The sequence below is a fragment of the Erythrolamprus reginae genome, chromosome 1, assembly GCF_031021105.1.
Source record: "Erythrolamprus reginae isolate rEryReg1 chromosome 1, rEryReg1.hap1, whole genome shotgun sequence".
Lineage (NCBI taxonomy): Eukaryota > Metazoa > Chordata > Lepidosauria > Squamata > Dipsadidae > Erythrolamprus > Erythrolamprus reginae.
The window spans coordinates 27319389-27344003 of NC_091950.1; the positions used below are offsets into that span (position 1 = coordinate 27319389).

Here is a 24615-nt window from a genome sequence, read left to right on the forward strand (position 1 = left end):
ATCCATAAGGATTCTATAATTAAATTATGGCAGCTAATTTAGAGTTTGCTGAAAAACATGAGCAAGAAAATTGTACTTCTCTAAGTTCTGTGGGCTTCACATTCAGATGTTGGGAACAAAGTATGAATGGTGAGGTGGCTTAGAGGTGGAGCTATGTTCCTAATGAAAATATGTCCAGGGTTAAAGAGAGCAGTGCTAATGGGTTGCTCTCTCTCTCTCTCTCTCTGTCTTAGGATAGTGACAACAGTGGGAAGCTGCTAAGGTCTACTTCTATCTCATGTTCCTGTGGCAATGACCCCTCTCAGCATGAATCCCAAAGCCTTCCAAACTCAGTGGGTTAGTAGTCCTCTTTGATTGCTAGTTAACAGGTTTTCTGGAAAAGAGATGCTATCCGAAGCAAGCATATGATGCGAATACTGCTCTTGATGTACAGTAGCTCCTTCCGACAGAGGGACATCTCTTAACCCAGAGCTGTCAATCTCAGGAACAGGATCAATGGACTTCTAGAAATGATTATTTAAAAAAAATAGGAGGGAAGAAGCAAGTTTAAAATTGAACATTTTCCATGCATTGTAAAAGATGTAAATTCTTCAGTTATAAAGTTAGACACGTTTTAAATTATTTTATTCTCTAAAAAAGGAACAATCAATATATTCTTGAGATATTAAGTACAGGGCTTTTTTGTTTGTTTTGTCAAGTACGTATTGATGATGGTATACAAAGATATACAGTGTTCCCTCAATTTTCGCTGGTTCGAACTTCGCGAATAGCCTATACCACGATTTTTCAAAAAATATTAATTAAAAAAATACTTTGCGGGGTTTTTTTCTATACCATGGTTTTTCCCAGCCGATGATGTCATACTAATAATTTTTGCAAATCAATAAAAATAATAATTTTTGCAAATCAATAAAAATAATAATTTTTGCTAATAAATAATAATAATTATTGTTAATAAATAATTATGTTTATAAATATCAGGATCACTAAGTGTCTTATTCAATGGTGAGTACCAGTAATAATGGTGAGTAAATGGTTGTTAAGGGAATGGGAAATGCTAATTTACGGGTTTAAAATGTTAAGGGATGATTTGTGATACAGTACTGTCCATAGCCAAAAATGGCGTATTTACTTCCGCATCTCTACTTCGCGGAAATTCAACTTTCACGGGCGGTCTCGGAAAGCATCCCCTGCAAAAATCGAGGGAACACTGTAATAATATTTATATACGTGATACAAGTAAAAGAGAAACATTAGGACAGGGGATGGAAGGCACTCTGGTGCATTTATCCACGCCCCTTACTGACCTCTTAGGAATCGGGAGAAGTCAACAGTGGATAGTCTAAGAATCTGTCTACTGGTAAGAGTTTGTATCTCACTATTAGTACTGCACAAAAATATTAGAAAAAATATATTTTAAAGGGCGAACTTAGAATATAAATGTTCTTACAAATAGTTAATGGAGCAGCCCCTTATATGTATGTATGTATGTATGTATGTACAGTATGTATGTATGTATGTATGTACGGTATGTATTTATTTATTTATTTACAAATAGTTAATGGAGCAGCCAATTGTATGTATGTATGTATGTATGTATGTACAGTATGTATGTATGTATGTACAGTATGTATGTATGTATGTATGTATGTATGTATCTATCTATCTATCTATCTATCTATCTATCTATCTATCTATCTATCTATCTATTTAGTCCAATGCAAATTGAAAGTTAAAGAGAATAAAAACATGTAGTAGTAAATATCAGGGAAAGGATAGAGGAAAAGATATGAGAATAGAATACGTCAATGAAGAGTAGAGGAAACGATATATGAATAGGAGAAAAGATATATAAAATATAGGAGAGACAATTGGACAGAGGATGGATGGCACAGTAGTGTACTTGTGCACTAACCTATTTCTAACTTATTCAAAAATATTTTACACTACATTTGAGGGGGCTGCGACCCAAAGAGGAAATGTCTTTGTTTACTTTTGTCTCTGACAATGGGGCAAATGTGCCAATTTGTTTGCTTCCAGCTTCTTTTGTAGAGAAGTTAAGTTCATATGCAGCTATAGCAGTGTTTCTCAACCTTGGCCGTTTGAAGATATGCGGACTTCAACTCCCTGAATTCCCCAGCCAGCAACGCTGGCTGGGGAATTCTGGGAGTTGAAGTCCGCACATCTTCAAACGGCCAAGGTTGAGAAACACTGAGCTATAGTGAGGTTTGGCTTTAGCTTAGTGCACGGGGGTCAAAACCCAAGGCCTGGGGTGGGTGGGCTGGATCCGGGCCGGCCCACAGGGCCGGTCTGAAAACAGCAAAGGACTGGGCCACGGCATCTCTGCCAGTAAGTATGGGCTCCCAAGCAGGGAGTGATTGCACTTACTGCCACTAATGGTGCACTGTGCGTGCGTTTTCAGGTCTCCGGTGTGCGGGCATGTCCCAGCGTGTTTTTGCTTCTGCGCATGTGCAGGAAGAAAATCATGCACATTCGCAGAAGCAAAAAAACCATCAAAATCTCATGCGTGCACATTTCCCCTTGTGAAATTTCGCTTACTGAGCATGTGCAGGAGCAAAACCACCCTGGAATGCACAGGCATGTGCACCAGAGACCCGAAGCTGCACACACAAAGCTCAACTTTTACTACGAGTGCGGCATCCTTATCTATACTGGTAGTAACCCAAATACTGCTCCCAAGGTCTATTTTTGGCTGCGACGGCCTCCTGCAACCACCGCAGCCAAAAATGGAGCTTGGGAGCCTGTTTTTGGCAGGCAGAGTACTTGGGCCGCCACAGGCACCCCCGACATCGAGTGACATCGAGCCACCCTCCCCCAAGGTCAAACAAAACCCTGATGCGGCCCTCAATGAAATTGAGTTTGACACCTGTGGCTTAATGTGATATTTGAACCTCCACATAATAGTTTGTTACGTATGAACCAGAGGCCTGTGGTTTATTCAAAAAATAATATTTAAAAATTCCTGGTACAGTACAAACTATTTGGGGAGCTAGAGAACTGAAGAATGGTTTTAAGGTTCTTTCATATCCCAATCTTTTCAAAATTGCATTTTAGGGATTGCGCCACCTGTGTTGGATATGATTCAAAAGGACCATGTAGCTTCAGAACAATTGTAAGTGCCTAAATGGGAAAAAAAAGTATCCTTCTTCCCCTTGAAAACCTACCTCTTCTATCTGTAACCTAAAGAAACCCTGTTTATTGTTCTGGCATTTCATCCTGTCTGGGAATATTGTGTTTAATTGATAATGTAAGAAACATTTTCTACTTGAGTTGAATCCTGCGTGTTTTTACATGTTTTCTGGACTGACACCCTTTGAGGGAAAAGTAGTTTTTGGTAGAAATTTTAAAAATAGATGAAAAATATTCTTAGTTGTTCGTTCAAATTGTGGAGCTCTAGGAGGAAGCTAGCATTTGGGAAATAGGAACGTTTTAGTAGCATTGATTCTTGCTTGAAGTAGCTCTTTAGCCGAGAGGTAGTGTGTGTTTGGTTTTTAATAAGGTTTTTTTTTTAGTTATTTCAAATATTAGATTTGTTATATGCTGTTTTTATTTTTTGTTGTTAGCCGCCCTGAGTCTACAGAGAGAGGCGGCATTCAAATCAAATCAAATCAAATCAAATCAAATCAAATCAAATCAAATCAAATCAAATCAAATCAAATCAAATCAAATGGAAGGAAGGAAGGAGGGAGGGAGGGAAGGAAGGAAGGAAGGAAGGAAGGAAGGAAGGAATTGCTCCTAAAAGTGTATTTGATTTAATTGCATTTTCTAACAGGTTAATGGTTCAGGAAGTGCTGGAGGAGCTAGCACAATATCACAGGTAAGTGTTGAAAATTATCATCCCAAAATAGCAGCATCTGCTAGCCATTTACAAAATTATTATCTGGTAGGTTCAGATGATAGAATATTCCTGGAAAATTATAGAAAGTCATTCAAATTTTCTTAATTGAGAGAGGCCAGCAAAAATAGATTATTCTGGAATTTTTTTTTTTACAACACCAGTAATGGGTTGCTACTGGTATGACAGGGGACGGCGCCCCAGTAGCGGCTGCCAAATTGCACAATTTGTGTGCAGCCGCTACAGTGCCAGTCCTATGGGCACTGCCATCTTTTTTCTTCAATTTTTCATTTATTTATTTTTTATTTATTTATTTATTTATTTTGTCCAATACACAATGAGGGTTTTAGTGGGTATATATGCATTTTATATATATATACATATACAGTGATCCCCCGAGTTTCGCGATCCCGATCATTGCGAAAGGCTATATCGCGATTTTTCCACCCGATGATGTCACTCCCTTCCTTTCTCATCTTTCTTTCTCTCTCTCTTTCTCTATCTTGCTTCTTCCTCTCTCACACTCTCTTCCTCCCTCTCTCATCTCTCATCTCTTTCTTTCCTTCTCTCTCTTTCTCTATCTCTCCCCCTCTTGCTCTCGAGCGGCAAGCGAGCAGCCGGGCGGGCGGGCGAACGGGCAAGCGGCAAGCGAGCGGCCGGGCGAGCGGGTGATGGGCAAGCGGCAAGCGAGCGGCCAGGCGAGCGGGTGACGGGCAAGCGGCAAGCGAGCAGGCGGGCGGGCGAACGGGCAAGCGGCAAGCAGCGGCCGGGCGAGCGGGGTGACGGGCAAGCGGCAAGCGGCAAGCGAGCGGCTGGGCGAGCGGGGTGACGGGCAAGCGGCAAGCGAGCAGGCGGGCGGGCGAACGGGCAAGCAGCAAGCGGCAAGCAAGCGGCCGGGCGAGCGGGTGATGGGCAAGCGGCAAGCGAGCGGCCGGGTGAGCGGGTGACGGGCAAGCGGCAAGCGGCAAGCGAGGGGCCGGGCAAGCGGGTGATGGGCAAGCGGCAAGCGGCAAGCGAGCAGGCGGGCGGGGTGAACGGGCAAGCGGCAAGCGGCAAGCGAGCGGCCGGGCGAGCGGGTGACGGGCAAGCGGCAAGCGAGCAGGCGGGCGAACGGGCAAGCGGCAAGCGAGCGGCCGGGTGAGCGGGTGATGGGCAAGCGGCAAGCGGCAAGCGAGCGGCCGGGCGAGCGGGTGACGGGCAAGCGGCAAGCGAGCAGGCGGGCGAACGGGCAAGCGGCAAGCGAGCGGCCGGGTGAGCGGGTGATGGGTAAGCGGCAAGCGGCAAGCGAGCGGCCGGGCGAGCGGGGTGACGGGCAAGCGGCAAGCGAGCAGGTGGGCGAACGGGCAAGCGGCAAGCGAGCAGCCGGGTGAGCGGGTGATGGGTAAGCGGCAAGCGGCAAGCGAGCGGCCGGGCGAGCGGCGGCCGGGCGAGCTGGTGACGGGCAAGCGGCAAGCGGCAAGCGAGCAGGCGGGTGGGCGAACGGGCAAGCGGCAAGCGGCAAGCGAGCGGCCGGGTGAGCGGGTGACGGGCAAGCGGCAAGCGGCAAGCGAGCAGGCGGGTGGGCGAACGGGCAAGCGGCAAGCGGCAAGCGAGCGGCCGGGTGAGCGGGTGACGGGCAAGCGGCAAGCGAGCAGCCGGGCGAGCGGGTGACGGGCAAGCGGCAAGCGAGCAGGTGGGCGGGCGAACGGGCAAGCGGCAAGCGGCAAGCGAGCAGCCAGGCGAGCGAGTGACGGGCAAGCGGCAAGCGAGCAGGTGGGCGGGCGAACGGGCAAGCGGCAAGCGGCAAGCGAGCAGCCAGGCGAGCGAGTGACGGGCAAGCAGCAAGCGATCTTGGGGTTTCCCCTTTGCCTGGGCGGCGGGAAGACCGGGGAAGGTTCCTTCGGCCGCCCAGCAGCTGATCTGCTCCGCAGCGCTGCCTGGGCCATGGAAAAAGGGGCGCGCATGCGCAGATGGTGTTTTTACTTCCGCACCACTACATCCCGAAATATCGATTATTTCCCGTGTAGGATTTGGAAATTTCTGGCGATGTTTTGACAAGGTCCCACTCATCATCTTCAGGCTGGTGTTTCTGTCCTTGTTCTAGGGCGAACACTGCGAGACCTGAGCTGCCTTCCTTCTATAAATACTGGTGGCTGGGTGTGGTTTGATGGCTCAGCAATTGCCTGCTGTGTAGAAACTTCCTGGTGAGTCAGTGGGGTAACATCTGGGGTCGTTGATGTAGCTGAGGTATGCTGATTAGTTAATGGTTGTAGATTAGGCATGATATCCTGAGTAGTTGGAGCTTGCAGGCTACTTGATTGTTTTGCAATGTGTGTTCTGAGTCTGGTTTCTATGGCTGGGATACATTTGAGGGCTGGTTTCCAGATGTCTGGTAAGCGAGAGGTATCATCCCGCTTGTTCATATTTTGGGGATGTTTTTCTATCTCGATGGCTTCCATGATTATTCTTTTGCTGTAGTGTTCTGTTTTGGAAATTAATTTGGTACTGTCAAAATCAATTTCATGTCCTGTAGTTTTGAAGTGTTGGAAAAGGGAGGAGGTTTTTTCTTTTTTCCTTAATGCATTCTTATGTTCTGCAACACGTGCATTTACTCTCCTGTTAGTTTGTCCAATATATGTGGCTGGGCAGATTTTACACAGTATTTGATAAACTCCCTGGTTTTCTAGCTGGATATTGTCTTTTGTGTTTCTTAGGATGTTGGCTATTTTTTTATCTGTACCAAAGGCATATATATGACGGTCTTGGTATATTCGGGTTTCTTCCCGTGTAGTATTTGGAAATTTCTGGCGACTTCGACGAGGTCCCACTCGTCATCTTCAGGTTGGTGTTTCTGTCCTTGTTCTAGAGCGAACACTGCGAGACCTGAGCTGCCTTCCTTCTATAAATACTGGTGGCTGGGTGTGGTTTGATGGCTCAGCAATTGCCTGCTGTGTAGAAACTTCCTGGTGAGTCAGTGGGGTAACATCTGGGGTTGTTGATGTAGCTGAGGTATGCTGATTAGTTAATGGTTGTAGATTAGGCGTGATATCCTGAGTAGTTGGAGCTTGCAGGCTACTTGATTGTTTTGCAATGTGTGTTCTGAGTCTGGTTTCTATGGCTGGGATACGTCGCTAGAAATTTCCAACTCCTACATGGGAAGAAACCCAAATACCAAGACCGTCATACCTGTACCCATGAAAATTTACGAATATATACACACACACACACACACACACACACACACACTAAAACGCTCATTGTGTATTGGACAAAATAAAAATAAATAAATAAATAAATAAATGAAAAATTGAAGAAAAAAGATAGTAATAGAACATATCAATGAAAGAATAGAAGAAGAGATATAGGAATAGAAGAAAGGTATAGGAGATATAGGAGAGCAATAGGACAGGGGAGGGAAGGCACTCTAGTGCACTTGTACTCGCCCCTTACTGACCTATTAGGAATCTGGATAGGTCAACACCGTAGATAATCTAAGTGTAAATTGTTGGGGGTTTGGGGATGACACTATATTTTTACATCATATTTTTGCTTCGTGCTCATGCGGAAAAATAAAATCTTGTGAGAGATTTTGGCAATTTTTTTTTCTTCTGCGCATGCACAGGAGCAGAAAAATCGCCAAAATCTCTCACACACTCATCCCCTCGTAAGACTTTACTCCTGTGCATACGCAGAAGTATGCGCATATACAAATAAAACATTTAAAGCATAAAAACTGGAATATAAAATTTTAAAGAGACAAGGGATAATAAAAATTGATTAAAAGATTGAGGGGGAGGGCTTTCAGGGAGTTAAACCTCCTCATGGCTGTGTGCTCCTCTCTGCGCCCCAAACAACCCCATAGAGCCATGTTTTCACACCATTTTGGAAGGCTAGGAAAGTGGGGGCAACCTCACCTCTGGGGGAAAAAGTGGGGCAATAGCAGAGAAGGCTCTTTCTGGACCCTGTCATTATATTATTATTATTATTATTATTATTATTATTATTATTATTATTATTATTAATTGGATTTGTATGCCACCCCTCTCCGCAGAATTGGGGCGGCTAACAACAATGATAAAAATAGCATGTACAATCCAATTAATAAAACAACTAAAAACCCTTATTATAAAAACCAAACATACACACAAACATACCATGCATAACTTGTAATGGCCTAGGGGGAAGGAATATCTTAACACCCCCATGCCTGGTGATAAAGGTGGGTCTTGAGTAATTTGCGAAAGACAAGGAGGGTGGGGGCAGTTCTAATCTCTGGGGGGAGTTGATTCCAGAGGGCCGGGGCCGCCACAGAGAAGGCTCTTCCCCTGGGGCCCGCCGAATGACATTGTTTGGTCGACGGGACCCGGAGAAGGCCAACTCTGTGGGACCTTATTGGCCGCTGGGATTCGTGCGGTAGAAGGCGGTTCCGGATGTATTCTGGCCCAATGCCATGTAGGGCTTTAAAGGTCATTACCAACACTTTGAATTGTGAGTGGAAACCGATCCAGGGGTGGGTTCCACTTACCTTCCCTACCTACGGTTCGCATCCAATCAGAAGCCTGTCACAATGTGTAAATGACCCTTTGTACAGAAGCCTCTGCGCTTGTGCAGAGGGTTTTTCCCCAGCCGCTTTCAAGGAGTGGCAACCGGAGGACCGGTTCGGGTGGTAAGCGGGAAATTTCCGCCACTGGTAGGGGAGAAGCGGTCCGAAGTGGCAGCAATCCACCGCTGATAGTATTGTGACATTAATTGACATAAGAATAGAAAAATAGTTTAAAACGAAACAAAATTAAAAACAATAAATTAAAAAAAAACAAGAATAGAGAAATAGTGGTGGTTCCTATGTTATTGTATATCCTCACTGTAATTTAGACCAGCAGTTTGCTGCATCAGTATATTAACTTTTTAGGTTGCCGTTATTATGCCTTTTTAAAAATGTGCTTTCTTGCCAGTGCTAAACAGGAGTTGTACTCACCTAACGGTAAAAGTGAAACCCAGAAAAACTTGACCTGGTTTGAATTCCTGTCTAATGAGTAAGTTACCTCTGTATCTATGTGCATAATATTACTGTAATATTATTACAATTATTTTATTGTTCTTTTTTATATGTTGCAAGCCGCCTCGAGTCTTCGGAGTGGGGCGACATATAAATCAAATAAATAAATTACATTTTTGTCCCCAATTCTGTGATACAAGGGCAGTGTTGAATATACAGTGGTACCTCGAGATACGAGTTTAATTCGTTCCGGACCTGGGCTCTTAAGTCGAGCAGCTCTTATCTCGAACGACTTTTCCCCATAGGAATTAATGTAAATAATTTTAATTGGTTCCAGCCCTCAAAAAACTCACAAAGTTAGTCTAAATTATGCAGAAAGACATGTTTTTAATGAAGAAATGTACATGTACATATAAATGAATAATGAAGTTTCTTTCACTTAACTTGTAAACTTTCTTAAACTTTTAAATTTACATATGTTCAACTTCTCTGCCACCCAATCCTGTAGGACAGAGGTCCCCAACCCTTTTTGCACCAGGGACCGGCTTTAAGCGATCAAGAGAGGAATGGGTGAATGAATGGACGGAGGGTGGGAAGGAAGGAAAGAGGGAAGGGACAGGAACAGAGGAAGGAAGCAAGGAAACTTATGAAAGGGGAGAGTAAGAGAGGAATGAGTGAAGGGAGGGAGGGAGGGAAGAAGGTGGGAAGGAGAAAGAAAAGAAGAAATAGAGGAAGGGAAGGTAAAAGAGAGAAAGAAAAAGAGCAAGAAAGAAAGCTGCAAGCACCCCCCCGAGCCCCCCAGGCCGGCTGCAACCTTTTAAAACACGCGCGCCGCTTCGCAGCTGTCTCCTGAAGCCAAACGCGGAAGTTAGCGTTTGGCTTCAGGAGACAGCTCCTTGGCGCTTGTATCTCGAATTTGGGCTTGTAAGTAGAACAAAAATATCTCTCCCCTCCCAGCTCTTATCTCGAGTTGCTCTTAAGTAGAGCAGCTCTTATGTCGGGGTTCCACTGTACAGGGAATCCTTGACTTACAACGGTAAATGTGTACATGTAAATGTGGGTTTACTAATGGGTTGTGGCCATCATAACTTCAAAAACCCCAACACTTTACCCTTAGATTATCTATGGTTGACCTATCCAGATTCCTAAGAGGTCAGTAAGGGGCGAGTACAAGTGCACTAGAGTGCCTTCCGTCCCTAGTCCTATTGCTCTCCACTATCTCCTATACCTTTCTTCTATTCCTATATCTCTTCTTCTATTCTTTCATTGATATGTTCTATTACTATATCTTCTTTTCTATTATTTCTTAGATATATATTTACTATGAGTATCTCCTCTATAACCTTCATCATGTATTTTACAATGTATATATAGATATACTGTATACCCACTAAAACCCTCATTGTGTATTGGACAAAATAAATAAATGAATAAATGAATGAATGAATGAATGAATGAATGAATGAATGAATGAATGAATAAATAAATAAATAAAAACACGTTGTAAGTCGCTTGGGGGAGATCTGTTGCAACTTCAAACAGATCAAAGTTAAGCAACCCATCATACATCAAGGATTACTTGTACAATGATAGTGCACATAGACATATGGGATCAGTTCTGTATCTCTGCATTTCGTCGGTGTAAGATTGACAATATTCTATAAGTGCTGTTAAAGTGCAGAAATAGAAACCGGGAGCCTATGAGTTCTAGTCCCGCCTTGACCATGAAAGCCAGCTGGGTAATGTTCTGCCTGACCGGGCTCAGGCAATAATTAACGGTCCAGGAAAGAAGGTCAGACACACACGTGCATTGCTAATCAGCAAACTTGTATTAAACAGAAAAGAAAACTGTCCTTATTTTCAGGAGTAAAACACAGTTCGAGGCGAAAATTCAGCTAGATACAAAGTTCATGAAAAAGCAAACAAATACAAAAGTCACGTAGCAGAAACGTTCCAGGGCTTCTCTGAATTCTCGAGGCACGAGAGCAGCAGCTTGTCCCAGAGTTTTCAACTCCCACTTGCCTGACAATGCTGAGTTGAAATCCAAAGGCACAGAGCAGAGTCTTCAAAGCAGGAACCACAAAGCCACACAAACCACCCAGATAAACATCCACAGTTTGCCTCTACCTCTGTTCCCTTTTGTAACTGTAGCCCTCATTATGGGAACCACGCCCAGCCCTCATTCTGTGGACCACACCCAAACACAGGTGACACCATAATCACTGTTGATAATCCCTTAATTGAGCCCTGCGTTGCATTGCTCTATGGCTATGCATATTAATTATCTGTTCAGCATCCGAATCCAAAGAAGAGAGGATATCCGATGGGCTGCCTGATAAATCCCCTGGGCTGTCTGCCAGTTCCTGTGGGCTGTCTGCTAGCTCCTCTGAACCATCTTCCTCATCCTCTGGGCTGTCTGCCACATTTTCCTGGCTGTCAGCCAGGCTTTCACAATCACTTTGTGACGCATCTCTCACATATGTGGGGGCAACAGCTGGCCAAGGCCCAAACACAACAGGTAACATTGGGTCAGTCATTCTCTCTCAACCTGATCCACCACACAGGGTTATTGTGAGGCAGGAGGAAGCAGTATCTCGTATGTTCGCCGCCAGGCAAGGGTTCCCTGTTGCCGGCGCTACTGGTGAGCTCCTGGTGACCGGCATGCGCAGCTGTGCGTCTGGCAGGTGGGCGTGCATTGGCGCGAGATTGAACTTCTGTGGAAGTTCGTGCGCACAAGATTTTGCCGGTTTTGGGCGATTCCTTTGCTTCCACGCATGGACATGCACAGAAGCCAAATCTTACACAGGCCCGCCCACCCGCCAGTCATGCAGAGCTACGCACACAGCTCCATTTTCGCTACCTCTCCATTGAGTGGCTTGTACAGGCTGGAACCCATTGCTACTTGCCACCTTGAGTTATTTATAAACACTATAAAGGTGGGATATGTCAGGTTCAGGATAGACGTCTGCATCTCTGCCGGTTGTCTACTTTATACAGGTATAGAAACACAGAAACATAGAAGATTGATGGCAGAAAAAGACCTTGTGGTCCATCTAGTCTGCCGTTATACTATTTCCTGTATTTTATCTTAGGATGGATATATCCTTATCCCAGGCATGTTTAAATTCAGTTCAGACCATGTCTGCTGGAAGTTTGTTCCAAGCACCTACTACAATTTCAGAAAAATATTTTCTCACGATGCTTCTGATCTTTCCCCCAACTAATCTCAGATTGTGCCCCCTTGTTCTTGTGTTCACTTTCCTATTAAAAACACTTCCCTTCTAAACCTTATTTAACCCTTTAATATATTTAAATGTTTCAATCATGTCCCCCCTTTCCCTTCTGTCCTCCAGACCAGTGTTTCCCACCCTTGGCCACTTGAAGATATATGGACTTCAACTCCCAGATTTCCCCAGACAGCGAATGCTGGCTGGGGAATTCTGGGAGTTGAAGTCCAGATACAGTGGTACCTCGGTTCTCGACCATAATCCGTTCTAGAACTGTGGTTGAGAACCGATTTGGTCGAGAACCGAATTAATTTATCCCATAGGAAATAATGGAAATGTATTTAATTGGTTCCCAGCCCATTGACTTGCTGGGAACCAATTAAATCTACAGTATTTCCTCTATTCCCTATGGGATAAAGATCTCAGGGAACGGGATGAGAGGGAATGGGAGTCGGAACGCCCCTCCTGGCCGCCCTCTTAATAGCCTTCCAGTCTCTACCTTGTAACTTCTCTACGCAGCAGGAAGGGTAGGGCTGGCTACAATACCGGCAGCTTCGTGGGGGCTACTTTCCTCAGCGTTCAGTCGGTTACCTAAAAGCAGCTGCACCAATTTTTTTCCCCCCGGCGGTGGCGGCTCCGTCGGCTTCCCTTCGAGGAGCAACAGCAGCGTCAGGAACGTCACGTGAAGGGAAGCCGCCGGAGCCACCACGGGGAAAGAAAAAGTTGGTGCAACTGCCTGGAGGTAACCAAGTGAACCGCGCGACATTCCGGGAATGTCGCGCGGTTCACTTGGTTACCTCCAGGCAGTTGCACCAACTTTTTCTTTCCCCGTGGTGGCTCCGGCGGCTTCCCTTCACGTGACGTTCCTGACGCTGCTGTTGCTCCTCGAAGGGAAGCCGACGGAGCCGCCACCGCCGGGGGGAAAAAAATTGGTGCAGCTGCTTTTAGGTAACCGACTGAACGCTGAGGAAAGTAGCCCCCACGAAGCTGCCGGTATTGTAGCCAGCCCTACCCTTCCTGCTGCGTAGAGAAGTTACAAGGTAGAGACTGGAAGGCTATTAAGAGGGCGGCCAGGAGGGGCGTTCCGACTCCCATTCCCTCTCACCTCGTCCCTCAGATCTTACATTTCGGATAGAAAACAAAATTTTCTGTTCAGTATCCGAATTTTTGTTCGGATACTGAAGCAAATTTTTGCAGAAAATTTTGTTCGGTATCCGAAATGTACGAGAAAGGAAGCGTTCGAAAACCGAGGTACCACTGTATCTTCAAGTGGCCAAGGTTGGGAAACACTGCTCCAGACTATACAGATTGAGTTCATTAAGTCTTTCCAGATAGGTTTTAACTGTTGTAAATTGAGATAGTCCTCAACTTACAACAATTCATTTAGTGACCAGTGAGTTATAACTCACTGAAAAATGTGACTTATGACCCTTTTTCAGTTACAACATTTGCAGCATCCCCATGATCACGTGGCCAAAAGGCAGATGCTTGGCAACTGGTTCATATTTATGACCTTTGCTGGGTCCCAAAGTCAATGATCACTTTTTGTGACTTTCTGACAAGCAAAGTTAATGGGGAAGCCAGATTCACTTAACAACTCAGTTAGTAACTTATCAACTGCCATGGTTCACTTAACAATTGCTCCACGAAAGGTTGGAAAGTGGGGCAAAACTCATTTAACCAATGTTTCACTTAACAACAGATAGTTTGGGCTTAATTGTAGCCATAAGTTGAGGACTGCCAAATAATTTATTTGGCACCAAATAAAGACTGATTTTGTAAGACTACGACCTTTTAAAAATGTTTTAATATTAAGACTTGTCTGAGATATTTAGATCTCCTTATTTTATTTTATTTATTTATTTAATTAATTATTATTTATTTATTTATTAGATTTGTATGCCACCCCTCTCTGTAGACTGGTTTGGTTTGGTATTGATTTGGTTTTCTCTGCCTGTCATTCCTATTGATTAAAATATAGCATATTTATATTCTTTTCTTACATAGTTTATTTGTACATTTTCTTTTAATATATATAAGTGGTTTGTGAACAGTGTATTGTCTGGGTCAGCGGTCAGCAACCCTCAACTCTGAGGCCGCATGTGGCTCTCTTCCTGTTGCCAGTTGGCTCCACTAGTGATAGAGCTTTCGGTTAGGACAGGTAGAGGAAAAAGGATGCCATGCTAGGAGGAGACTCTATGGCGGGGGGGTGGGTGGGTGGGTGGACTTCCGGTTGGCATCAGAATTGAACAGGGGGTTTCTGGTTAGGACCTTTGTGGTTCTTTGAATGGAGTCCCCGTGACTAAATAAATTTATTTATTTCCCTCTTTTCATCCTTCCCTACTTACCCACAACAGGTGTGAAGAGAGTCCAAGGAATGACAAAACTGAAAAGGGCACTAAGGTGAAGCGCCGGCTGAGCAATCTGCGCAACCGTGTAACTGGCTCATGGCAGAAAGAGAAGGTGAGAGAGTTGTAGATAAACGACTTGGCACAATGAAACATATGACTTTATATCAGCAGTTTATAATGAAGGTGTCATGAGAAAGAAGAATTAAGCAGGGATTATGCCTCAAAAGTAGAGCATATATTTTAGAAATATAGAAACATAGAAGACTGACGGCAGAAAAAGACCTCATGGTCCATCTAGTCTGCCCTTATACTATTTCCTGTATTTTATCTTATAATGGATGTATGTTTATCCCAGGCATGTTTAAATTCAGTTACTGTGGATTTACCAACCACGTCTGCTGGAAGTTTGTTCCAAGGATCTACTACTCTTTCAGTAAAATAATATTTTCTCATGTTGCTTTTGATCTTTCCCCCAACTAACTTCAGATTGTGTCCCCTTGTTCTTGTGTTCACTTTCCTATTAAAAACACTTCCCTCCTGAACCTTATATAACCTTTAACATATTTAAAGGGTTAAATTTCTTTACAAAATGTCTCAGATTCGATCCCCTAACTTGCAATAAAACAATCAAAAAGCATAGAAAAATTCTCTCTGCTGTGGCCACAGGGAGTTCAAAGGGAAAAATACAAATATTCTAAAAGAAGCAAAATAGCATTCCAAGAACTGAATTGGAAAGGAATACTGTATATTGTGAATGGATTTTTCAAAGTATCTCACCTACAAAAGGATATTGATAAAATTGAACGGGTCCAAAGACAGGCTACAAAAGTGGTGGAAGTTTTTAAGCAATAAAGTAGGGACATGATCCAAACATTTAAATATGTTAAAGGATTAAATAAGGTTCAGGAGGGTAGGGTTTTTAATAGGAAAGTGAACACAAGAACAAGGGGGCACAATCTCAGGTTAGTTGAGGGAAAGATCAGAAACAGCGTGACAAAATATTATTTTACTGAAAGAATATTAGATGCTTGGAGCAAACTTCCAGCAGACGTGGTTGGTAAATCCAAAGCAACTGAATTTAAACATGCCTGGGATAAACATATATCCATCCTAAGATAAAATACAGGAAATGGTATAAGGGCAGACTAGATGGACCATGAGGTCTTTTTCTGCCGTCAATCTTTTATGTTTCTATGTTTCTATAAGCAAAATAGTGTTCCAAGGACGGAATTGGAAAGGAATATGTTGCGAATGGACTTTTAATGGTATTCAGTTGTAAAAAATCTTGACATTTTGTTGTTTTCTGTTTTCTTAGGGTAAGAATAAAGATCGGGAGAAGGAGGCTGTGGAAGCAAAGGAACGAACACAGGCACTGCATGGGCATGAACTAGCATTAGGCACCTTCTCTAATGGCACCTGTTGCTCTCTCTGTGGCAAAATCCTGCTGAACAAAACAGGGCTACAATGCCTAAGTGAGTAGCACCCTCCTGGGTCACAGTGTGAGAGTCTGTCCATCTCCTGTCTCTCTCTACTAAGAGTTTCTAGCTTCTGCTTTCTTCTTCCTCTACTGCACTATCTTAGATGTCATCCCATCTCTGAACAGGTAGTCCTTGACTTATGACTACAATATCTGTTGTTAAGTGAGTCATTTGTTAAATGAGATTCATTCATTTCAGTCAGTCAGTCAGTCAGTCAGTCAGTCAGTCAGTCAGTCAGTCAGTCATTTGACTTCTATGCTGACCTTCCCATCCGACTCAGGGCGGCATTTTGCCCCATTTTACGACCTTCCTTGTCACAACTGTTAAATTAATCACTGCAGTCGATAATATTAGTAACCTGGTTTTAAGTGAATCTGCTTCCCTGTTGACTTTGCTTGTCAGAAGATTGCAAAAGGGGATCATAAAGGGACATAGCAACAGTCCTAAGTATGGACCAGTTGCCAAGCATCTGAATTTTGATCACATAATCATGGGGATGCTTCAAAGTGGGTGTGAAAAATGGTTATAAGTCTTTTTCAGTGCCATTGTAACTTCAGTCACCAAATGAACTGCTGTAAGTCAAGGACTCGCTGTACTTAAGATGGCCACTTCCTGTTCTGACATTGCTCTGTACTGAAAGCATTTTTAATATTTAATCCATCTTTTTTGGTTATGTGCATGTATATGGTTTGTTCATCTGCAGGAAAACTTGTACTATATTCTTCAACTCTTAACTGTTGACTAAATTTTGGTATACTGTACTATGCTAAATGCCTTTTCTACCTATATACTTCAGTCCTAAGTGTGGGGTATCATTAAACATTTCCTGAATGGTTGCTTTTCTGATACAAATGATCACTGACTCTTTAAATACAATTCTACTGCAGGCAAAGCATAACAAGTGGTAAAACTTTTGGAATTTATTTTAAATAATGTTTTAGCCAGCTACAATATTATACCATAGTATTTCCCTTTACTTTTGCTTTGTTTAGGCTACAAATAATGTAGGCAAGACGATAAAAAATAATAATTACATGTAAAAGTGCATGCAAATCTGATCTTGAGAAATACTTTTTGCATGAAAATCAGACTGCAATATAACCATGATTAATAAAAATAATAGATGATTAATATGGTAACAAGTCTCTTAGTGAATTAGAATAGCATACTGCAGTAGCTATAGTATCATTGCCTCAATTATATGAATACTGTACAGCATACTGCAATAGCAATAACATAATTGCCTCAATTACATGAAGCAACAGAAACAGCTAAGTCATTTGTTTTGATGGAAATTATCTTTGTGTTATTAAGACACTAATACTATCATCTTCAGTTAGACAAATAAGTAAATAATGGTTAGTTATGTAGCCCAAACCTTGCAATTTTACGTCTAATACTTTTACACATTAATTGTTTCACTTTTTTATATTTTACTGCTCCTTATATTATGTTAAATGTCTTCTTTCAATTTCCTTCTTTTGAAGGAAGGTTTTCATCAGACCCTCACAAAGCCATTAAGCTCTTTTCCTTTTGGGCAAGTTGCATGTCATGCTAGGCTCCCCGAAAATCTCATGTAATGGAAACTGAAGAGCTAAAAAAAAGGACCTGAAAGGAAAAATTAAACCATATGTACATTTTATTTTGTTGTCTTCGCTAGGAAAATTGTTTTCTTCTTCCAAAGGTGCCCGACTTTAAAGAATAACTAATGATACTAAAAATCCTTAAAATATTTAGCATTTAATGATAAGCCTGGGGACCATAACATATTATCACATCCGATTTGTAACTGATTCTGTATGTATGTGGATTTGATTGGTTAGTACATTAGGATTAATAATTTAAACATGTTAAAGGATTAAATAAGGTTCAGGAGGGAAGTGTTTTTAATAGGAAAGTGAACACAAGAACAAGTGGGCACAATCTGAGGCTAGTTGGGGGAAAGATCAGCAGCAGCATGAGGAAATATTATTTTACTGAAAGAATAGTAGATGCTTGGAACAAACTTCCAGCAGATGTGGTTGGTAAATCCACAGTAACTGAATTTAAACATGCCTGGGATAAACATATCCATCCTAAAATAAAATACAGGAAATAGTATAAGGGCAGACTAGATGAACCATGAGGTCTTTTTCTGCCGTCAACCTTCTATGTCTCTATGATTCTATGATTTATTATGGGTTTTTACTGTTCTTATTATTAATATTTGACTTTTATAGTCAATGTTCTATTTACTGTTGTAAGCCGCCCTGAGTCCCATTGGGATTGGGCGGCATAGAAGTCAAATTAATTAAATTAAATTACACGGCTACACTATTTTCATCTTAGCTACAAGAAGGGAAAAGAAACCAGGTAACTAGGCAGACGCGGTTACCAAGGCAACCAGTTTTTAGACGAGACCTGTAGGGAAGCCGCTATCTCGCGAGACCTCGCAGTTCCGCGACCGGACGACCTCAAGAGACGCTTTGATTTTGGACTTCGCCTGAAGGGGCGGGGCTGGGAGTAGAGCCAGAAGGCGGGGAGTTTAAAAAGCTTCGTTTTAGAAAGCCTCGCTTGAGATCTCGCGATAGCTTTAGGCTGGGGGCGGAGCCAGCAGGTAACTTTCTACCTTGTTACCATCGCGGGGCTTGGCGTCCTCACGCCCGCCCGAGATGTCCCGTAAGGCTGCTCTTCTTCTTTCAGCCCAGCGACAACCTTCCTGCCCTCGGTCTCCCTTCGAAGGCCTGGGCTGAGGAGGTGCACCACTTGAGTTGAGTGGAGAATTGGAATCTCGCGGGCTTTAAGCAGGTCTCGCGATATGCCTGGCTGATTCTCTGGGGAGGCGGGGCCGAAGAGGAAGTGCCTCAGTGAGGAGGCGAGGCCGAGCCGGGCCTCTTGGGGGAAATAGAAGGACTTTCACGTCTGCCGCCGAAGGACAACAGTCTTACAGGGTAGGCTGGTCCAGAGAAAAGGCGAGGCGTCGTTTGATGACGTCAGAGGTCAGTATGAGCCCCACTTAATCCCCACACTCAACTCTTTGGCTGGAGGGAAGGAGGCTTCTCGCGGAGACCTTGGCAACCTGACACACGTCTTCACATCTGGAAATGTATCTCTGGTTTTTGCTTTCCTTGCAACGCTCAGGGTCTTAGCCTGGATCTCCGCTTTGACCTTTCTTTATGCATAATAAGGGAAGAATTATTGCACGCAGGTATGATGTGGTAGACTAGAGGGATATAAAGCAGGTTGTCATTTGGAAGACTTAGTGGAATTGCCCAGTAATGGTTGCTGGACCTCTTTTTGAAAACAATATCTGTATTATCTACATTAATTGGATTTAGATGTATTACTGTATACTGGTTTTTATTGATATGTTGTTAGCCGCTCCGAGTCCAAGGAGAGGGGCGCCATACAAGTCCAATCAATCAATCAATATTTAAATATGTATATATATATGTGTGTATATATGTGTGTGTGTAACATTTTTTGCTGAATTTGAAAATTAAGGGAGATTAGGATAGATCTATTTGGGCCTTGTTCTGGCCTCATCAGCTAGCCATAGCCTCACTAGGATTTGATCTTGCAGCCTCTAGGCTACAGATTTTCACGGGTACAGTGTTCACCCTAGAACAAGGACAGAAGCACCAGCCTGAAGATGACGAGTGGGACCTCGTCGAAACGTCGCCAAAAATCTCTGAAACCTACACGGGAAGAAACCCGAGTATGCCAAGACCTTCATATATGTATATGTATATATGTGTGTGTGTGTGTAGATTTTCATGGGTATAGGTATCAAGGTTTTGGCATATTTGGGTTTCTTCCTGTGTAAGTTTCAGAGATTCCTGGTGACGTTTCAATGAGGTCCCACTCGTCATCTTCAGGCTGGTGCTTTTGGCTTTGTGCTAAGGTGAACAAAGTATATATAGACTAAACCAGTGATGGCGAACCTAGGGCATGGGTGCCACAGGTGGCACACAGACTTTGCCCTATGTCAACTCCAGCGCACATGTGCACATTGGTCAGCTGATTTTTGGCCTTCTGATGGGCAGGGGAGAGGCTGTTTTCAACCATTGGGCTATTTTTCACCCTCCCCAGGCTTCAGGAGAGCCTCCAGAGCCTGTGGATGGAGAAAAACAACCCAACAGGCCAACTGGAAGTGCGGAAACATGGGGCAGTGTTGGGGATTGTGTGGGCATGCACAAGGGGAGAACATTGCATTATGGGTGTGGGCACGTGCCATCACAGCATCGCACATGCACATGCACACCTGAGCAAGGTGGCACTTTTGCCACCTGAGCAAGAATAGAATAGAATTCCTTATTGGCCGAGTGTGATTGGACACCCAAGGAATTTGTCTTTGGTGTATATGCTCTCAGTGTACATAAAAGAAAATATACATTTGTCAAGAATCATGAGGTACAACACTTAATGATTGTCATAAGGTAGAAATAAGCAATCAGGAAACAATATTAATAGAAATCTTAAGGATAAAAGCAACAAGTTACAGTCATACAGTCATAAGTGGGAGGAGATGGGTGATAGGAATGATGAGAAAAACTCAAGAGGCTGTAGTTTCTGCAAGTGAATTTAACATTTCCATTTTAAGAATTTCTGATATTTAAATTAATAAAGGATTCAGGAGTATCTCTTCCTGTTGCAGCATCAGAGAGAGGTTGCCCTAATGGATGAACAGTCTGATTTGATACAAGGTGCCTTTTCTCTACATGCAGCCATTGTTAAGTGATGGAGTACTTCTTTTTCCATTTAGATTATATCCAAGATATGACAACAGCATACCTTAAAAGATCTTGGGGTTTAAAAAAAAATGAAATTGTCTTTCTTCTCTGAGTGTCACACTGAGAGGAGCCAGTCCTAACTCTTTAAGGCTATTAAATTCATTATGTGATGTGTAACTAAATAGGATGGCTCTGTAACTTCCCAGAGAGTTATTACAGTTGGAATGACAGTGGGACTCAACAGTCTGATTCAGCATAGGGATATTTTATGCACTATATTTAAAAGAATTGTCATATTCAATCATCTTGCACCTCCAGTTAAACAACAAATGGGATTGGACAGTAGTGTTTTAAAATAGATGTAAATTACTGTATGAGCCTTTTACAAAAAAATTCTAAGGCATCAGCAGAATATTTCCCCCTTATTACTGTAAATTAAAAGATCATATCATCAGCTATTTTTAAAAGTCTATTGAAACATTTCTTCATTCCAAACATGACTGAATAGAATGGGGGGAAAATCAGAAGAGTAGTTTATTGGCCAAGTATGATTGGACACACAAGAAATTTGTCTTTGGTGCATATTCTCTCAATGTACATAAAAGGGAAAAAAGAAAAAAACATATTCATCAAGAATCATAACATGCAATGCTTCATGATGATTATTAGTAGATTGCTTACTAGTAAGCAAATCAAATCATACTAGGAAACAAACAAAAATATAAATTGTAAAAATACAAGCAACACAGTTATAGTCATGAGTGGGAGGAGATAGGTAATCATAAAACACTTAGTGATAGTCATGAGTTACTAATAAGCAATCAAATCATACTAGGAAACAGAACAATATAAATCATAAAAATTTAAGCAACATGGTTATTGTCATAAGTGGGAAGAGATAGATAATAGGAAGGATGAGAATAATAAATGTAATAGTCTTAGTAAATAGTTTGACATTGTTGTGAGAATTGTTTAGCAGAGTGATGGCATTGTTTCTAGTTCTAGGTAGAACAACTTTTGAAGGTAGAAGTTGAAACAATTTATGTCCAGGATGTGGGGTCCGTAGATATTTTCACAGCCCTCTTTTTGACTCGTGCAGTATACAGGTCCTCGATGGAAGGCAGGTTGATACCAATTGTTTTTTTCTGCAATTCTATCTGTTGAAATCTGTGTGTTTTGTTTTCTAAGAACTTTGTGGGATCTTAGAAAAATGGAACTGCATTAATAAAACAGAATATAACTCAATGTTAAAGTCTGGTGCTTTCTGAGTTAGGTAGCATCTTCAATGCAAGAAAGGAATGAAGTTTGTACTATAGGAGCTTGCCTTGTCAATGTTGATGGCAGGGTTGTTTCTGGTAGCTATTTCTGGCCAACATTAAATATTCCCCCTTTCATGATTTTATTGACTACCATTTCTAATGGCTTCTTAAATTTAGTGGCTTTTTATAAGTTTTACTACAATTTTTATAAATATTCAATTTTGATTGCTCATATATTGTCATGGGGGTTTTGGTGGAAGTATTAAACTTGTCACAATGATGATAAACTGAAAAGGAAAGGTTATGCTGCTACTGGTAGATTGGCCCAGCAGTTCTATCCTGCAGTTAAATGGTGTTAGTGGATAAGTTGCTGTTATAATAGGGAGGCAAAGCTGAATAGATTGCATGAATTCTCAGCAACCCACAGAGAAAATCTCCAAAAGGTGCACAAACACCCAAAGCCAGAACATTTAAAGTTGTGTTGCCAAAGACCTTTAGTCTGCAGCTGTACTATTACTGTATGCATATACAAGCCAGTGGCAATTGGGTTTATACTTCTTTGCAGTGAGAATATTCAGTGACACCTGAATACCTCAAGATATTTGCCAATCATCTGAGATCTTTGAAAACAGCCTTTCTGATTTCCTATGGTAATCATAATATTTGGAAAACTATGTAGAAGGGAAAAACAGAAATAAACAATCCAAACTCTTACAATTCCTTGAGCAGATAGTTTGCTTGAAGTTCTTTTGGGTTCTATTGAGCGAGAGAAAGATGTCTATGGAGATCCTCAATCCTCCAAGTCATGGTTGTTCCAAAAGACAAGTAGACTTTTTGATTTTTTCCCCCCCTTGAAAACATTTCGCTTTTCATCCAAGAAACTAAACTGAAGAATCTTCTTCGATGAGAAGCAAAACATTTCCAACGAAAAATACCAAGAAAGTCCAGTTGCCTTTTGGGAAAACACCTTCGGGGCAAGAGCAGGAAAGGCTTTCCTGTTGTGAGTTCCAAGTTTGAGTTCTACTGACAGATGTGCAAAAAACCCTCCTTTTTGTTTGACTAGCCTCTCCCTTTCCCCTACTCATTCAGCAGAAGCTCTCAGAATGTAAACATATAAAGCAAGTTTAACAGCTGTTTCCTGACCACTCTGCCATAAGAACAAGATGGCCTGTGTATATCTTTTGGAAATCTTGAGATGAATTTATGTACATCAAGTTCTTGAAGATACAATTCCCTTAGTTGGTTGAAAAATAGCAGGATGGAGGAGTTTATGGCAGTACAGTAGTCCTTGACTTACAACAGTTCATTTGATGACCGTTCGAAGTTGCAACGGCACTGAAAAAACTGACTTTTGGCCATTTTCATACTTACAATTTGTAGTGTCCCCATGATAGCATGGTCAAAATTCAGAAGCTTGCCAACTGGCATGTGTTTATGATGATTGCACTGTCCTGGGCTCATGTGATCATTTTGTGACCTACTGACAAGCAGGTCAGTGATAAATTCAGATTCATTTGAATAATCGTGTTACTAACTGAACAACTGTAATAGTTCACTTAACAACTTAAAGGAAGGTCATAAAATGGCGCAGAGCTCACTTTCACCTAGCAACAAATTTTGGGCCCAATTGTTTTAAGTCAAGGACCACCTGTATATGAAGACACAGCTGCTACAACTACTGTGGGGAAAAATCCATGTACTTTTAATTCATGTTTAATGAGAGTGGGATAAAAGTTAAGACACATTTATTTATGTTAGGAGTAAATAAATCTTGCCGCCATGTTTTCCCTTTTATTGTTCAGTCCACTTCTCTCACAATAGGTAAGTCACATCCTCACCTCTAATCTGCCCTCTTATATTCTGCAGCGGTGTTGCAAAGACTCAATCTCCATTCAGGTCTTCTGAGAAAAGATCAAAAGCTCTTCTGACTAAGCCAGATCTTCAGTGATCTGGCTTTCCAACTTATAGAAATGAATCCCTATTTCTTTTTGAAAAAGCAAAATTGCTGTGGGATTGGATTGCTGTGGGATTTCTTGTACTGTACTTTGGTACAGCAGATATACAGGTACAACGGCTCATAACACTAGTTCTTTATTGGCCAAGTGTGATTGGACACACAAGGAATTTGTCTTGATGCATATGCTCTCTGTGTACATAAAAGAATCATGTTTTGAGGGTAGGAGTTGAAACAGTTTATGTCCAGGATGCGAGAAAAGATGAGAATAATAAAAGTAATACAGTCTTAGTAAATGGTTTGACACTGTTGTGAGAATTAATTGTTTAGCAGAGTGATGGCATGGGGGGGCTGTCTTTGTTTCTAGTTCTGGTGTGTACCCTATACAGTCATTTTGAAGGTAGAAGTTGAAACAATTGATGTCCAGGATGTGAGGGGTCTGTAGATATTTTCACAGCCCTCTTTTTAACTCATGCAGTATACAAGTCCTCAATGGAAGGCAGGTTGGCAGCAATTGCTTCTCTGTACCTTCCTCTTTGGGGTGATTGGCTTGTCCAGTTACCAATTTCATGAAGTAGTACTATAGATATGACTGATTAATCTTTGTCTTATGGGGATAAATCTTTGGAACTTGCATTATGTGCAAGTGTGGGGTAGTTTGAAAGCTGCAGGAAATTAGCCTGTAAGGAACAGGAGAGAGAAAGAGAGAAATTATTATTATTATTATTATTATTATTATTATTATTTATTAGATTTGTATGCCGCCCCTCTCCGTGGACTCGGGGCGGCTAACAACAGTGATA

At 42.2% G+C, this 24615-nt stretch overlaps 1 protein-coding gene across 6 annotated transcripts in view; it reads left to right on the plus strand.

Moving 5' to 3' along the window:
• The first annotated feature begins 316 nt into the window (after positions 1-316).
• The window catches only part of LOC139165078 (rho guanine nucleotide exchange factor 18-like), a 108657-nt gene continuing 84358 nt past the window's right edge, over positions 317-24615 (plus strand). The window contains exons 1-6 of one of the 6 annotated variants that reach the window (XM_070748026.1): positions 317-336; positions 3076-3133; positions 3794-3838; positions 8788-8868; positions 14416-14521; positions 15725-15881. In XM_070748026.1, the coding sequence (XP_070604127.1) occupies positions 3099-3133; positions 3794-3838; positions 8788-8868; positions 14416-14521; positions 15725-15881 (424 nt within the window). In that variant the 5' untranslated portion in view covers positions 317-336; positions 3076-3098. Of the gene's footprint in view, positions 337-3075; positions 3134-3793; positions 3839-8787; positions 8869-14415; positions 14522-15724; positions 15882-18461; positions 19075-24615 lie in introns of those variants that run through there. The other 5 variants (XM_070748053.1, XM_070748034.1, XM_070748070.1 and 2 more) reach the window with 5 other exon arrangements.